Raw genomic sequence first — 13,104 nt, forward strand, 5'->3', positions numbered from 1 at the left:
GCTTTTTAGTACTCCTTTGCTTTTTAGTATTCTTTTAAACTCCTTTGGCTACCAGTTCTCATCTCACACCATTTTTAGGTTTATGCCAAATAAACCAGGACACTGCTACTACAAAGTGTAGAAAAGATCCAAACAGTATACTACCCACATGCACTCTAAATCACTAAACTATTTCAGGCCTGCCTCGTCTGGGTATACTAAAATATATGATAGAACCTTCCTGAAGATGGGCACATTGCATAGCTTTCTTGGAACAGATTATGGCACTTATTATTTATAATGATATTTTCTAAAACCTCTGTCACTAAAAGTGGAACTTAACACTTATAAAGTCTAATAGTTCAATTTTCCATGAAGACAACATTACGAATAGGTAGCAATGAAGTGAAAAAATAAATGATTGCAAAAACAATGCTTAAACTGTAATGAAAAATACAATAGACCTTCCTTGAAAACAAGATTAAGATGACTGTTTTGTCATTTTATTAGCATTATTAGTAAATTATAGTTTTATAAGTTAAGAAAGCTCTTCTAAAATTGTTTTAAAAAATAAGCTATTTAAAAATAAGCTATTGGCTTATTTAAAAATAAAAAAACAAAAAAAGACCCTCAGACTAATTATCTTCAAGTTCTGATATTCATATCACTTCAAGAAACAGTTAATCATAATGCAAGTACTAAGGAAATGTATAGATGATTTTTATTTTTCAGTCTAGAAATCTACTGAAAATGCTTATTTCCCCAGAGATACCATTCTTAGACACCTAAGCAAAATGCAAGACAGTATTTGGCAATGTGCTTTTTAAATAACTGAACGCCTTTAAACAAGTTGGGCCTATGCTGATTTAAATTTTAAGTTGAAGTCTAAGAAAAACAAAGTCTATATAATACTCATAAGGCCATGGAGTTACGTAATACTACTTGCTTAAGTCAAATATATTCCTATTTCAATAAAAATTAAATAGCACTGGATTAAATACCAACCATTCTTAATCATGGTTTGAGTCTGATAACCAAAATAAAAAATTTAATGTCATGCAAAATATATCTCACAAACTAATCAATGCAAAGCTCTAGGCTTTAAACTTTTTGATAGTGTCAATAAAATCCCCAGGAAAGGAGAATACTGCAACTCTCCTTGGAACATAAGTGTTTTAAATCATGGTTAAACAGACAGAATGTTAAGAATGGTATGGTTTTTATTTTCCATAGCAGGTTTATTGACACTTTTTTTTCTAGTAAAGTTTGAAAATCTGACACTACCTGTCCACATAGAAGGGGAAACAAAACTTGGTCAAAGTCTGTAGAACTTCCTGTGGAGAGAAAGAGAGATAATTTATACATCTAATGGGACCAATAAATCTAACATTAACCATGGCACACAACCTAGCAACTTTACCCTAAAGAAAGAGGAGACAGATGAAGAAATATGGGCTTTATCAATTACATGGGAGGAGTACCAGGCAGTCAATCATGAGAAATAATAAACATGATCAAACTTCATTAAAAATGAAAAATTAATCAAGAATCACACATGGGCAAGCAGCAGGAGCCATGCAGGAAAGCTCTGAAGGGAGGGAGGCGGGTGGGTTGCTGAGTGTTAACACCCCTCCAGGGACCATCTCCAGCCTGACCATATGGATCAGAGTGAATAACACCGAGCCACATGGGTTTGGCCTGGCAGGGCCGCTGTTGCTGGCACCGCTTTTGCCTGTTACCTAGGAACAGAGGGGGCCAGGATTAGACAACGCTTCCCAACATCAATAGGCCAAATCACAAGCAAAATAGAAAACCAACTGGAAGATAATTGTCCCCGAACACTGTCAACTGCATTTTTTTAGAGTTTAAAACTTTATTTACTTACTTTATAAAGAAGTTGCCATTTCTGGCATGAATTTATTTTGTAATCAAACTATAACAATTTTAAGTGTGCAGTATTTTTAGTCATTATCATTAAACGTCATTATCAAAATGGAACACACTTACCTGCTTGTAATTTATAAAAATCCAAAGCAAACTACCAGTTTAAATGTCTTTTTACAAATATGTAGGTACATAAAACCAAGCACATTACTCAGGGGAAGTATACAAAAAGGGTACAAAAAAAAAACCCAGAGTGACATTTCAAAGACTTATTCATAAAAGAGAAACTTCTAACATTAAGAATACTATATGAGACATAACATACAGTGGTGTGTGACTTTTCCCAACAGATACATTTCACGTACACAGAATATATACAAACAGCAACACACAGACCCAACTAATTAATCATTACTTCCTTCATAGAATTTTCTCTAACTTGACTTAATTTTAACTGCAGACTTGGACAGACCACAGTTGGTGCTTATCATAAGTTCATAGACCAATGTTATAAATTTTAAAAAAGTATTCCTTTCATGCATTTGATTTGCTTTTTAACTATTTAAAATCCAACTTCAAGACAAAATGAAGAACACATTTTTCAGTCATTGAGAAGCTGGTTCAAATTAAAACAAACCTGCCCATAGCAAATCCTAATCCAAGTGATAAATTAAAGATCAGTTTACAAATGTAGCACTTTTCTAACCAATAATAATGAATTATCAATGCTAACTGAATTGATGCTTCTCGCTTCATTTATTTTTAAAACCAGTTCTATCACTCAAGAAATAAACCACATCAATCTAATAACCCACTCAATGAAGCAGAAAGCACATTGACTTTCTCTGCCAGAGCATGTTCTGCTTACATAATTCAATTGAGCATATCCTATTTTTTTAATATCATTTTGGGCTGGATGTATATCACAGCACTGTTAAGGCATGTCATGATACAGTAAAGGAATAGAAAAGTGAAAAATGAAAAAGGGTGGGTACGAATACTTCAGCATATCCTGAGGCATTATTGATACATTAGTTAATTTCATAATGTGGCATATTCATAAGACCATACACATACTGTTTTAAAACTCATAGTAAAATAAATTGCAATAGGTAATGGGGAATCAGAAGAACAATAGCAATTTTTCAATGCATAATGTTATTATCAGGCAAATATTGGCAAAGAGATCATACAACACATTCATTTTAATGTCTGCAGTTTTAATTATAAAATATATTATAACCCCCATAAACAAAACTCTTAGGATTTACACACAAAAAGAAATTCCTTACAAATTCCTTTCACATCAAGTTTCAAATACCACAAAGCATTGCTTGACTTTAGTTTATGTACCAAGCATTCTTTAAAACTCAGTCCCCAGTGCTCACTCATTGCGAACACCAGCTACAAAGACACTTATCCTTTACCCTTCAAAAGTTACAGATGCAGACGTACTCCTCTACTCTATGCTGGAGTTGAGCTGACAAAAGCCCTCAAGATTTTTGAAAGAAAGGACCCCCATGGCTACAGCAGAGTCAGAGAAATCTAATATGCCCAACTTATTACTCACTACAATACAGAAACTACTTACCACTTTCTAATGTCAAGAGTAATAAGGAACCATGAACTTGTCTGTCAGATAATATTAGAACAAATATCAAAATACCCAATGTAGGCTGAGTATAACCCACCTCCCAAGAGCTTTCCTTTTTACCCAAGAAAGCAGTGATAAGTCTAATTAAGCAATGGGGCAGGGGGAGGGGAGGAGGGAAGGGAACATAGGCAAATGTAGGCACATGTTTGTGCATTACAATATGTTTCTTCATGTTTGTGATATTACAAGAGTTTGATATTCCAATTTAAGTCAAACAGCACGGTAGTGTGCTGTCAGAGGAGAAAACAAAAATGAGCATTGCTCTGTGTTAGGCAAATTCACACATTATCTCAATCAGAACTGAAAAATCAAACTTCTCAGTTTGGGAAGGGGAGGACGGGAACAGGGAGGGGAAAACAAGTAATGTTTCCTGTAAATAAAAACTGCTGAAATAAACCAATTTTTCTTAATACTGATGTTTTCCCTATATATAAACAGGTAACTAACTACCTTATCCTCGCTTTCCAAAGAAAAACACAATTACTTCAATATGAAAAGTACCACTCTCTGAGAGAGGGGACTTTAAAACCCTGATTTAAACATATTTTGAGCATCATGCTTATAGCAGAGTGTCCCACAGTCTTTCAATATTAACTTTACTGGGAAAACAGTCACTAGCCAGTTACCAACCCATTTTTCTCTCTTGAACCTGTGTCTTTGGCTAGGGAACTTTCTTTGTAGAAAGTAATTCTCCTGTTTTCTTCTCTCTCTCTCTCTCTCTCTCTCCTCTCTCTCTCTTTCTCCCTCCCTCCCTCCCTCGCCTACACAAGCTCTTTCAGACAACCAGCCTCAGTACAACCTCAACGGCCACGTAAATCATAAATCGGATCTTGAAGATGCAATACAGCTGATGAAATGTAAATGACCTCGTTGCTAAGGCAGGGGGTGGGGAAGATTGCGCCAGCTCTCCAGATCAATTCCCAAGTTTATATTTTCACAAATCTTTTTATGTACAGTTTGATTTTTTAACATTTTAATGAGCAAAAAGTGCATCTATAGTAGCCAGTCACCACAGTTAAAGTGCAGGGCATGAACTAGATCCCAGGAGGGAACCAGTCCACCATGTCACCACTGGCTTTAGGACATTTGCCACCTGGTTCCATGTCCCCAGGTTCCAACTCTTTTCATAATCAAAACACTGCTGACATTATAAACCCCAGACGGGTTTTCTAAAATCCCTCCCAATCAATATATCCAACACATAACTTATTGGAGACAACACTGAGCTCATTGATTAAGGTGAGTTCAGTAGCAAAGTTTTCAAAATAAATGAGACAAGAATACAGCATTCAACCCCTTTGTGTCACCAGACAATTTATGAAATAGGCAATTTCCAAAAGGGCTTTTCTTCCCAACACAATATACAATACTTCACAATGTGGGAATAAGTAAGGGCAGAAGGGGCAGGGGGGGAGCGTGGAGGGCAGGCAGTTGCACTAACCTTTCAGTTATGGGTATATTAAGCAGCAGATCGCACAATGCAGTAGAAAAGCAACAACATCTACAAAGCTCTGCCCACAAGGAGATACCAAATCTCAGAGTGTGAACCAAAATATGAAATCAACAACCCTAACACTGGATTCATTTGCAAGTGAAAATCAGAAATGAATTCAAGATTCATCTCAGTCTTCTTTGGATTTATTTCACCCAATTTGAATTCTCATGCAGTCAGAAGGCCCATCAAGGGAACTTATTCCAATCTGGACAAAGTCGATTATGTTCTGATGAAACCGAGCTAGTCCCTTAAAAACCTGGTAAAATTTTACATTTATAATATTATCCATAATAGAATCCTATCTGGAGGCAAAACTTCGAAGACTAAATTTGATGTAGTTAACAAGGATTATTAATAATGAGAGGCTAAACCAATTCCCCCTGAATTTGGAGTGCGGGGTGGGAAGGTGTATGAGATCCTGCAACAGCCATCAGTTCAGATGTCAAATACTTTGTTTTCATTACTTCATTGAAACCCATAAACAAAAATTAGTTGTATTTGGCAGATGAAAACAAATGACAGTCAAACACAGACATACGCACCCCACAAATAAATGCCATCTGAAAGACAAAAGTGCAGGCTGATTATAAGGCCCACTGGGGTTATAGAATGTTGGGAGATGAGGCACGCTCTCAGTAGTTCAAAAGGAAAAAGAAAATGTGTGCAGGAAAACATTTAAATAGAGCAAAGAGACTGCTTGAATAAATTAATGTATTTTAAAATATGTAAAGCAACAATCACCCTCTTTGGAGATTGCTGGTATAGCGGTCGATAATTCACCTTTGTCCAAAAAGGAGTGAAGGAGGAAGAAGCAGGAAGACAGTAGGAGAGCACTTCCTGAGTCTCTCATATCTAATTTATTTGTTCATTTCAGAATGTAGATGTGTGATGAAAAGATCCGTGGAGCCCAAATTCCTAAAATACTGTATTTCTATGTTTAAAAAAAATTTTTAATAGCATGAGGTAAATGCTGACCCTCTAAGTCCTGCAAGTGAGATCAGTGCAACTGACTTGAAAGAAAAGGCTTTGACTGATGATCTCAAAACTCAAGCTGAAAGTTAAAAACAGAACACACACAAAATCTAAACATACAAAAAAAGCTAACAAAATTTCTACCTTAAGCCATTTCAAGTTAAAACCAGGGACTCCAAGTGAAAGCTAACAGAGGTTTTAATGCTTATGATTAAGAAGAGTAAAACAGAATGGTAAGAAGTTCTTAGAAGCTTAATTAGCACCAAGTTCAACAATGTTGATCAGAAATTTCCTAAATACGAAAACAGGAAATACAATTTTTCTCCTTCCCTATAAATGTCAAATTAAACCCAAGATCCATACTATAGTTATAACCAAACTTTTATTTTTTTCCAGTGAGAAAAGGCTTTGAATAAGGGATTTTACAGAAAGGCCTTTCAACACCGGAACATAAAAGCCGGGTCAAATTTCTAACAACGCTGCTCAAATGCTACAGAGTCTGCTTCTTTTCTTTGGTATACTTCAATATTTACTCTCAGTTCACTTTTTATAAACTTTAATTTTGAGTCATGCATATGTTATCATTATGCTAACTTGTGTAATATCTAATATGCATAGTCAATGTTGTAATTCAAAAATTAAATTACAATAAGATATAGAAATTCACCATTTTCTATACCATGTATCATGTAAACTTTATATCTAAGTTATCAAGGACACTAAGTATATAGGTGGAATGCTTACAACAGTAGAAGAGCCACCTCTAGAACTACTTTTAAGTGTAAATCATCATGACCTTTGAAGTCTAAAGTAAAAATACTGAATCTTATAAAAAAATTTTTTTTAATTTAACACAATCACTTTATCCTTTTGTATCCTTCCCTTTCTTCAAAAATTACTTAAAGTTGTCCCCAAATTACGATATTATATAACATCCTATATTCTCTGATTTCATTTTATTAACTTTAAACCTTACAGCAAAAGGTTTGAAAATGAGAGAGCTATATTTATAAGGTCAATGTTAAACACCAATAAACTTTGTGATACTGTTTCAAATACTTCCAAAATGAATAAATGATTTGGTTTGAATCTCTTGCAATTAGCATTCAGTGGTATCGGTAATATAATTCCTTGCACTTAATAGTATTACTCTACAATATTTTGCTTTGTTCATTTCCTTAGACATTTGAAATCCTATTATCTGAACATTTATGTTATGAATTTATCTAAAAGAAAGAAAGGTTGGGGAAAATGCAGGGGCGGGGGGGAGGAATGGTTGGTGGGGGACGCACAAGTCAGCACATACCAAAGGAATAGAGTCCCAACAGTGAAACTGCAAACATGATTTCACTGAAGAAGCAACTTGCCCTCAGGAAGATACTATTAAAAAAAAAAAAAAAAAGAGCACTAATAGAAATACTATTTTATAAGCATATTAAAACCTGTCAGCTTTTAAATATTTTAAATGCACACAAAAATGTGCACAGATGGGCAACTTTTTTACTTACATTTGTCTAGAAAAAATCTTTCATTATCAAGCTCAAAGTCCTTGAATTTTTTAAACTTAATTGTGCTTCTATTTCTTAGAATTCACACCCCAAGGCCAAAGCTTTCCTGCCACCAGTCCTTCAAATCTGACTTGGACATTACACGGGAGGAGGCTCCAAGCCTCCCTGAGGTCTCACTCCTTTTACAACACACGAAAAAGCAGTCGATAATGGGCCCATGCTGAATTCACTGCTCTCCACGTCTCCTCTTGGGACACAAGCCTAGCAGATGTGATAAAAACTGTGTCAGAGAAGTGGCTCTAGTTTGTGCCTTAATGACAACTTAAACCTCTAAACCAATACAACCAAAGGACTAACAGAACTGGCTGTTACCTCTCTCTCCTGCCAATCTTCGAATATCTCTGAACTAAATTAGCACCTCTACCCACAACATCCCTTGCCACCCCACAAAATCCATTCTAATTTTAAAAAATAAATGAATTCAGCAAACACATTGGTGGCATGAGTATCTGGGCTCTGTGCATGTGTATGTGTGTGTGTGTGTGTGTGTGTGTGTGTCCTATAATTAAGCCTTAACACATATTCCATGTAGTTTATATTTTCTCAAGGTATGATTGTACATTCAGATATCTTAAAGGACTGCCTGGTATATTTCCTTTGATTACCATCCCAATAACCATATTAACACGTACAACTGGTAGCCTTACAGTTTCCCAAAAGCCCCTAAAGGTCTAACAGTTATTTTTAAATATGTTCAACCATAGGAAAGAAAAGTGATATTCTGAGTTACTGAAACATTCTAACTATTAAATTTTATACAGTGGATTTTTAAAACCATGGGTAGTTATACTTTAACTTGTAAGAACCCTTTGTCTAACCTAATGATATGGTACCAAAAAAACAGATTTAAATGTGTACTTCTGATAACATTTTCTAAATTCTATAATTCAGCCTTCAGATGATAGGCCTTTTTACCCAGTATCTTGAAAGCCTATTCAATCACAATTGCATACCCACTTAATCAGCAATCATTGTTCTGGGATGCAGGACTTTGTTGTCAAGACAAGCACCAAAACCTTAAAAAAAATTTTTTCAGAACTGGCATAAGAAAAAAGTGATCTTTGTCAGACAAGGACAAATTTATGCAAATCTTTTATAAACATTCACAAACATTTATTTAGCTTTTGAAATGTTGGCCTCATTTGAGAGCATGAAAATGAGGGGGAAGTAGGAAAACGCAAAGGACAGCTTAGAAGCTGGCACGCTACATAAATATTCAGAAGGAAGATTATAGGATTCATGTTAGGCTGTCTTAGGCTTCTCCAAAGTCCACACAGAATAGCAAAGAACAAAACTAACGAGAAGTACAGCAGATGTTAGACAATGCATCAGCCTCTTTTCCTCTCTCACTTGGCTATACTTGGACGCTTTTATATTTTCTTTCAATATGGTTAGGTCATTCAAGGATTCTCCTATAGACTATGTATTGTGGCTACAGATCTATAAGCTGGAGGTCTGTCAGCCTTCCAAAAGTTTCCAATGAAAAGGCATTATGCAAATTCTACCTCTCTTACCCTCTTTCAGGGGGGAAAAAAGCCTCCAGTATGCAGTCATCGGAGTATTGGAAGCCCCAGCCTTCATTTCTGTATAGCTGTGTTTGCCTCAGGGCCACGCTGCTTGTTTTGACAGTGGATCCCCCTAGATAGTTGGGATTAGTCGAGCTTGTTTAGATAAACTTGAAATCAAGGCCTTCTCTAGGTAGACAGCTAGATGCAGCTACCGAGTTTCCAGCTGCCTCCTCCTTTCATCCCCAAACAACTGGAGATTCACAGTAGCTATCACAGCCACAGGCTATGTCACATACAAAGGTACAAAATTAAAGGCTGCTAAAAGTAGCCTTTGTAAGTCTTAGTGCTAAAATAAGGAATCTGTACTGCTTGGTTTATACAAATTATTCTAGCACTACCGGTATGGAACTGAAATCATCAGTTAACAAGGCATATTAATCAAGATTCCCAGCTTCTTCAAATAGACAGGACGATAGTTTGATAATATACTTAACCTTCTGCTTCTTAGCTCTTGTATGAGAGTAATCACCTAAAATGTTAAAAAGGAAATAATAGGCTTTATTTATCCAGTGGCAGGGGATGTCAAACACTGTCAACAAACACTGTGAGCAGAATATGAAAATCAAAATGTAAATATCAAATCCGCTTTTGAGAGGGAATTATTTAGCAATTGATTAGACAGGGCCTTGGTACACAGTCATTTCCAATTACAGAACTGTTTCATAATCAACTTTTATTTCCCACAACTCGCAAATTCTGATGGAACAATATCAGGAGGATTCAAGAACTGAGGAAATTTATACTCAGAACAGAACAGATCGACGACATCTCATTACAAAGACAGAAGGCAAGTGATATGAAACACTATTGATATAAAAAAGTATACAATTCAAATAGTTTTCTAAAATCTAATACTCAAAGATTTTACTCTTTTGCAACTAGAAAATGTCTCTTCAGAGGGCCAGCAAAATACAAAGAAAATAATTCAATTCCACAAATATGTTTTATTTCACTTTACATATCTTGCTCCAACACGTCAATGCTAGTGTTTACCTGAGGCTGCCTGGGATAAACTAAACACAACCGAAATAGGTTTAAACATTTTCCAGAACTATTCTATGATAAACCATACAGTACAGACGGCCTCTGACCATACTGTCAAGTCACATAAGGCAGTCTTCAATCAGTCAAGTTCATATATCACCAAAGAAAATGTGCTCTCATAATTTAACAGCTAAGTCACTATTTAAAAGAAAAGCCTTAAGACATGTAAGACATTCTGGAACTGCAGTCATCATTTGAGGTTGTCTTATGAAATTTTTGGTTTATTTCATATACAACTTACAAACTAAAGAAAGACTCAGCAAACTTTTTCTATAAAGGGTCAGGTAGTAAATATTTTAGGCTTTGTAGGCCACTTATGGTCTCTGTCACAGATTCTTCTGGGGTTTTTTTTTTCCAACTCTTCAAAAAAGATAAAAATCATCTTAGCTCAAAGGCCACAAAAAACCAGCCCCAAACTCTGATCTAGAGTGTCAAGGAGCTGGTCACACAGCATTACCCAAACAAACTCACGAACACCCCAAAACTCAAATTTAGAAATTCCTGAAAGGTAAAATGCCAATGCCAATCATGTTGGTTCTCTGGCAATCCAACAATTCACACATGATTATTGCTAAATGGCCAAATGTCTACTGCATACAAACATACTCTCTTTTGGAAAAATTACTTAAAATACAAAAAAACACAAAGAATTAAAAAGAAAACATATTTCCACTACTCAGAATTCACAGCTGTTTTGTGGCATGGACTCTTCAGAGAAACAATTCCTTCTTATATTAACAGTTCACTACTACAGTTTAGGTCCAGGAGTTTTCTTGACAGATAAATCATGCTCTCTGGATTCCGAAGAGCTCTTCAATTTGAGAGTTATTTTGTTTATAATATTTTAAAAATTTATTTTACTGAAGTATAGTTGATTTACAATGTTGTGTTAATTTCTGCTGTACAGCAAAGTGATTCCATTGTTTACCATATTTTAAAAAGCAATATTAAAAGAGAAGAAAGCTTTTTCTGGTGCTTTCCTCGCCATATTCACTCAAATACGTTATATGTACACCCAACGTTCTGTTAGATGTAGAAGGGCCTCTTCCTGCCTCTCTCACTTCTCAATTTCTACCACCCCCCAACTCCTTTCCCTTCTATGTGTTCCCAGGAATTTATCTTCCTTCTTCTCTCTCTGTATCCTCCTCCATTAACATAGTCTACTTATACTTTAATTTCAATTACCATCACTGTGTAAATGAATCAAATTCAAATCTTCATTTATAAACTACCTCTCCAGCTCCAGGCACCCATTCCAACTGTCTTTTGACAGTTCTGCCCCGTGTCCCATAGGTACTTCAAGCACAACATGTCGAAAATCCAGACGTACCATCTAGGTCCTGGTAAGCTGCTGCCTGCTAATCCCTTTCACCCCATCAGAACAAGAAAGAATCTCACTACTAACACTTGCTGGGGGACAGATGATCCATTCATGTGACTTTGATTCAAATATTTGCTGTGGTTGTTGAATTTCAAAATAACTCTGAAGAAACCTTCCCAAGTGTCAATTAACAAGAAAGGAGACAAGGGAGCCCCAGAAATCAAGAATATTTCCAAGTTATCTTAGAAAAGAAAACTGATATATTTCCCTAGGCAAGATAATATATTTAGTACCAGACAACGTGCTAAAGACCCTGTCTGCATGGAGCTTTTGATCTAGTTGGAAAGACAGATGCTATGCAAAGGAATACACTAATACATTGTTGGAACTGTGACAGAAGCTGTGAAAGAACAGAAGAAAGTGCTCTAAGAAAAAATGACAGGGGCCTGAATTTAGATGGAAGGGTCAAGAAAGGCATCTCAGGAAGCGACATTTTGAGCTGAGACTTGAGGAATGAGCAGGTGTTTACCAGCCAAAGATTGCAAGAGGGATAGGGAGGGGAAGGCCAAAAATAAATAAATAAATAACAGCATGAGCCAGGGCCACTGAACAACAGCCCTTGGCACATTCAAAGAATTAAAATAAGCCTGGCATGTTGGATCAGAGGAGGCAAGGGAGAGAGTGGCAGAAGATGGGGTTAGACAGGTTGGCAGAGGCCAAATCACGTGGGGCCTTAGACGGCATGTTAAGGAGTCTGGACTTGATTCTTGTGCACTGGAAGTCACTAGGAGGGTTTGAATCTTTTGCATCCCACTTGCATGTCATTTCCTAACCCCTCTATCTACTCCCAAGTCTTCTAGATTCCAGGGGGATTCAGAAGCTATTCTCACTGAGCTCCTCTTGTCTCCTGAATTCCCATGCTACTCCTATTGCCGTCATTCCTATCATCAGACTGTCCATAGATCTCAAGACCCTCCATTTCCACAGGAAGGGACAGACACACAACTGGATGCCTGTCAGGCCACTGAGATGGAAGAGGAGCCTCACACAGGAGCCTTAATAATAACCCTGGCAGCAGGGAGAGGGGTTGTGGTTGAAGACAGCAACATAGGAACTGTAATAGATTTGAATAGGACCAGCTTAAATCTCTCTTCAGAACCTAACAGTCTACATGTCTTCTTGTTTAATCTTCATAGGAAAGCAGTGAGACCACATGGACCAAAGGAGAATTGAGTTTGTCAGAGAATCAATATTTATTCTTGATGTAGAAAATGAAAGGAATAGAGAAAACTATTAAAGTCTGTATAAACGTAATATTAGTCGTTCCTGTCAAGTGTTTACCATTTATGACTTAAAAGCTAAGAATTATGTATACAATTTAAGGTATCCAATTGATTTACCTAAGTTTCTTCTGTTTCAGCCTGTATTTTGTTTCCCAAATACCAATGGTCATCTGCTCTCTGGAGGGGGTTAAGTGACAAGTGGAAGGAGACTGACAAAGCAACTAATAAGTGTCACATCCTGTGCTAGAAGCTTTACATATACTCAGTGATCCTACCAGTAATCTGATGTTGATATTATCACCCTCTTACACATGAACTGAGGCCTTGAAAGCCAAG

General features: G+C 36.3%; 1 protein-coding gene across 9 annotated transcripts in view; it reads right to left on the reverse strand.

Moving 5' to 3' along the window:
- DENND1A (DENN domain containing 1A) overlaps positions 1–13,104 on the reverse strand; it is a 537,868-nt gene that overhangs the window by 367,417 nt on the left and 157,347 nt on the right. For all 9 annotated transcript variants that reach the window (XM_007194701.2, XM_007194703.2, XM_007194700.2 and 6 more), the window contains one exon: positions 1,264–1,313. In XM_007194701.2, the coding sequence (XP_007194763.2) occupies positions 1,264–1,313 (50 nt within the window). The remainder of the gene's footprint in view (positions 1–1,263; positions 1,314–13,104) is intronic.

The sequence above is a fragment of the Balaenoptera acutorostrata genome, chromosome 6 (assembly GCF_949987535.1).
Source record: "Balaenoptera acutorostrata chromosome 6, mBalAcu1.1, whole genome shotgun sequence".
Lineage (NCBI taxonomy): Eukaryota > Metazoa > Chordata > Mammalia > Artiodactyla > Balaenopteridae > Balaenoptera > Balaenoptera acutorostrata.